Below are 4,558 nucleotides of genomic sequence, written 5' to 3'. Positions count from 1 at the left end.
TAAAAATATGAGATATTAGAAAATTTTAATTACCACCAATTTTAAAAATATTTTTTTAGTACATTTATATACTTTTTATACCAAAATTATAATATTTTTATATAAAAATTATTATTATTATTAAAAAGTTATATATATTTATTAAAATACTTTATTATAGGAAATATTGTCCACTAAAATAATATTAATTTTCATACAATATTCACATTCACTAAAATCATCTTTTTCACAATCCACGTGGAACCACAAAATAACGGCCACGTTTGCCAAAAATCATATTTTTAAAATCTCAAATAAATAATTAGATTTTTATTTCTTATAAACTTCGTTTTTTTTTATACTAAAAATATAAAAGAGGTAGGTGCGTCATCAACCGTAGTGAGCCATTTCATTGAGCTGTCACCGCTATAAAAAGGCGCCAGTTCGTTACAACTCATTAACTCAAACCTGCACACAACCAATACTCTGACAAGGCTTTCGTCCTTCTGAGAAAGAGGAGCAGCTCATCTTCTTCCAACCCATTTTTCTTTGTTATTTGAAGATGATTTATCAGTGGGTATTGGGAGGAATTGTTGCTTCTTTGTTGGGGTTTCTTCTTCTGGACCGTTCAAGAGGGAAGAGGGTGAAGAGCAGAGCAGGAGGACATTTAATGGAGAAAATGAAGGATGAGTGTGTCAAGAGCTCTGCAAATGGAGAATGCTGCTCGGGTTTCGATGGCGGTACCGATGTGATTGTTGTTGGAGCTGGGGTTGCTGGGTCTGCTCTGGCTCACACTCTTGGCAAGGTGAGTCTCTTCCACTGTCTCTGTGATGATGGGTTTGTGGGGTTTACGGAAAATGGTTAGTATTTTTTAGTTTTGTTGACTACGAATGTGTGTGGGAAAAAGTGATTTTTCTTTCGGGTTTCATGCGAGCTCTGTTTGGTTGCTGAGAAAATTGGAGAAATGAGAGGAAAATGAAAAGAATTTGAAGTTTCTTATTTTACTTATTTTACTATTTTGATTCCTAGGAAAACAAAACCTTTGGGCTTTTCTTTTGTGATTTGTTGTTTAAATTGGTTTCTGAGAGCTTTCATGGGTCAGGGACCCAACTTTGTGACTGATAAATTTGGACTCATATTAGAGATCATTTGGATTGTGGGTTTGATTGCCCTCATCAAACATAAATCATGGTTTAAATTTGTAGATAGGATTTTTTGGTACAGTTATTTTCTGATCTATTCATCTTTCTAAAGATGAAGTTACGGAAATTAACATGAATTTCTGCAGAAAAACCCCAAGAAAGGGAAAGGGAAAGGAAAAGAAAATGTAGCAAAGTCAATTTTGGGTTTTTTCTAAGACCTTCTTTAATGCCATTGGCACAGGATGGGCGAAGAGTTCATGTGATTGAAAGAGACTTGAGCCAGCCTGACAGAATTGTGGGTGAACTGCTACAACCAGGAGGCTATCTAAAATTGATTGAGTTGGGTCTTGAGGGTAAGAGATCAAGTTGTCTAAACCTTTACAAACCACAAAAGTTTGTTATAATCCCTACTTTATACCAAGCTGTTGGGCGTTACATTAAAGGACTTGTCCCCCTTTCTCTTTACTTACTGTTAAAGCATTGTTTTCCGTAAAATTAAAGCAACCGTGTCTGCAGATTGTTTAAATGAGATTGATGCTCAGAGGGTCCTTGGATATGCTCTTTACAAGGATGGGAAAAATGCTAGGCTCTCTTATCCCTTGGAACAGTTTCACTCGGATGTGGCTGGGAGAAGCTTTCACAATGGACGATTTGTCCAGAGGATGCGTGAGAAGGCTGCATCGCTTCCCAAGTATAGCCTCCTTTCCTTCCATTAAATAGATTGTTAATGCGAAATAATGTGAAATTTCACTTGGTTCCATATGTTGGGAAAATGATCATGACTTAGAAAATTGTGTATTATTTCTTTGATCCAAATTTCAGTTTCTAAATACTAATATAATTTGGTTTTGGCGTGTGTTGATCACAAAAGAGTAATATTTGCTCTCCTCTTTTATCAGTGCCCTGCTCTGTACATTGATCTATTTTCTAATTGCTTTACAGTGTAAAAATGGAACAAGGAACGGTGACATCTCTGATTGAAGAAAAAGGGTCTATCAAAGGAGTGCAATACAGGACCAAGGCTGGTGAAGAACTGAAAGCATATGCTCCCCTTACAATTGTATGCGATGGTTGTTTTTCAAATTTACGACGCTCTCTTTGCAACCCTAAGGTAGACATTTAGGCGGTGAATTTTAGTAGATTGTAGTGTGCCATCTTCCTCTGCACTTGAGATGATAAGTGCCTTCTCCTTTTTGTCAGGTGGATGTGCCCTCTTGTTTTGTTGGTTTAGTCCTCGAGAACTGTCAGCTCCCACATGCAAATCATGGACACGTTATTCTGGCAGACCCTTCACCCATCTTGTTTTATCCGATTAGTAGCAATGAGATTCGCTGTTTGGTTGATGTACCTGGCCAGAAAGTACCTTCAATTGCTAATGGTGAAATGGCCTGCTATTTGAAAACAGTAGTGGCTCCTCAGGTAGTTCTAAATTTCCTGACATAATTCCTTTCTTAAAATGGTCTGGAATGATCCTTTTTAGTTCTTATATCATTTTGAATAAGCTTGTGTAATTTTTCAGTACACTCACTGAATTCTGGTTTCAAAGAAAGAATTCTAGTCCTTCTAGAAGATTGTCTTGGTGATTTTGATAATGACCTGATTTTACAAGCTTATCCATTTGAATCAACATTGAGTTTTGTTGATTGACATGTTGATCGAGTTGTTTCCTTAGTTCATAACAAATGCATTAGACTGATAAATGGATTTTCATATTTTAGATCCCCCCTGAGCTGCATAATGCCTTCATATCCGCAATTGATAAGGGGAATGTGAAAACAATGCCAAATCGAAGTATGCCAGCCTCTCCCTATCCCACTCCAGGTGCGCTTTTGATGGGAGATGCATTCAACATGCGGCATCCTTTAACTGGAGGTGGAATGACTGTGGCGCTCTCTGATATTGTTGTTCTGCGAGATCTTCTTAAACCTCTGCAAAATCTAAATGATGCAGCTGCTCTTTGCAAATATCTTGAAGCCTTTTACACTCTACGTAAGGTTAGCACTTGGTCATATGTGCCCGAACTATACTTAGCATTGAGGTCAACAAAACCTGGCTTAAACAAGAACTGTAAAATTATTAACTTACGATGTGTTATGGTTTTGTTTGCAGCCAGTGGCATCCACAATAAACACATTGGCCGGAGCCCTATATAAGGTGTTTTGCGCATCACCAGATCAAGCAAGGAAGGAAATGCGTGAAGCATGTTTTGACTATTTGAGTCTTGGAGGTATCTTCTCAAATGGACCAATTGCTCTACTCTCTGGCCTAAACCCTCGCCCATTGAGCTTGGTTCTCCACTTTTTTGCTGTGGCTGTCTATGGAGTTGGCCGCTTATTGCTTCCATTTCCTTCGCCCAAGCGCATGTGGATTGGGGCCAGATTGATTTCGGTGCATATCTCTATTCCCCCCTGTTACTTTTTGAAAGAGCTCATTTCTGTCAACCTATATTTCTGGAAGTTCCTCATTGATTAAATCTCCCTTTTTTTTTCCCCTTTTCCAGGGTGCATCAGGCATCATTTTCCCCATTATAAAAGCTGAAGGAGTCAGACAAATGTTCTTTCCTGCAACTGTTCCAGCATATTACAGAGGTCCACCTAATTGAGATAATGAAAATAAGAAATCCACAGTCAACAACTGAAATTGTAATAGCCAGGCTGTTGTGTTTGTCTTCCTTTTGTTTTCCAAGAGAAGTTCTTGTTTGTATCAGTCATGTTCCTCATAAGAAATCAAGGTGGGGTTCCATGCTAGAATCAACAGAATATGAAGTACCAATATAAATTATATTTGTTCTAGGAAATTGTTCATGAAACAGGATTCCCTCCGAAATAGAATAACGATTTTCTTCCTAGAAAATGAATGCAATTTTATCATAGTAGATGTGTTCTTCAGTAGCCGTGGACTTATATGTGTATGTGACTATTTCTCAATATCAAATGCGCTCATCTAGCATTAGCTAGCGATTTGTCTTAGTCTCATAGGAGTGAAGAAAATGGTTCTGGTGGAATTGAGTTAAGCTCTTATTTGTTTAATGGAGACTGTAGAAAGCAATTGAAACTACATTTTTGGGAAAAGCAAGCAGTTCTTGAATGGCAATCAGGGGTTTCTTGTTACCTTATCATAGCTGGAAAACTGTTACATGACATTAAGCAGATGGCTTTCGGGTAGGGGTTTTTACAACGTAAAACAGGGTGATCTTAACAACTTCCTTGGGTTGGAGGCTAGCAGCATTCTTCTGTTATCATGTCTGAGGACTAATGTTATGAACATTTGTGTTTTGGAATATAAAGCTTATATCAATCAATGATGGGGCAAATTGAAAATATGTACTAAGTAGAGATGATAAGCAGGGTGATAGACCTTTTCTTTTGTCATATCAACTCTAGATCAGACTACTCATATCATAGTTGCCAGAGCTGATCTTCCACTTGATGGATTCT

At 37.6% G+C, this 4,558-nt stretch overlaps 1 protein-coding gene across 1 annotated transcript; it reads left to right on the top strand.

Moving 5' to 3' along the window:
- The first annotated feature begins 433 nt into the window (after positions 1-433).
- On the top strand, positions 434-3,974 carry LOC100265235 (squalene monooxygenase SE1). The gene is made up of 8 exons (XM_002271492.5): positions 434-784; positions 1,363-1,474; positions 1,638-1,812; positions 2,064-2,232; positions 2,322-2,540; positions 2,840-3,115; positions 3,231-3,509; positions 3,622-3,974. Exons 1-8 carry the CDS (start codon positions 542-544, stop codon positions 3,721-3,723), a joined length of 1,575 nt encoding a protein of 524 aa, XP_002271528.1. The 5' UTR covers positions 434-541; the 3' UTR covers positions 3,724-3,974.
- The last annotated feature ends 584 nt before the right edge of the window (positions 3,975-4,558 follow it).

This window comes from Vitis vinifera, chromosome 3 (assembly GCF_030704535.1).
Source record: "Vitis vinifera cultivar Pinot Noir 40024 chromosome 3, ASM3070453v1".
Classification (NCBI taxonomy): domain Eukaryota; kingdom Viridiplantae; phylum Streptophyta; class Magnoliopsida; order Vitales; family Vitaceae; genus Vitis; species Vitis vinifera.
This window is presented reverse-complemented; position numbering and strand designations above follow the sequence as displayed.

Excerpts from the sequence above, each read along its gene's own strand:
- LOC100265235 (XM_002271492.5), top strand. The coding sequence starts at position 542 with ATGATTTATCAGTGGGTATTGGGAGGAATTGTTGCTTCTTTGTTGGGG. Across the intron at positions 1,813-2,063 it reads AAGGCTGCATCGCTTCCCAA|TGTAAAAATGGAACAAGGAA; the intron begins GTATAGCCTCCT and ends ATTGCTTTACAG. Across the intron at positions 3,116-3,230 it reads CCTTTTACACTCTACGTAAG|CCAGTGGCATCCACAATAAA; the intron begins GTTAGCACTTGG and ends TTTTGTTTGCAG.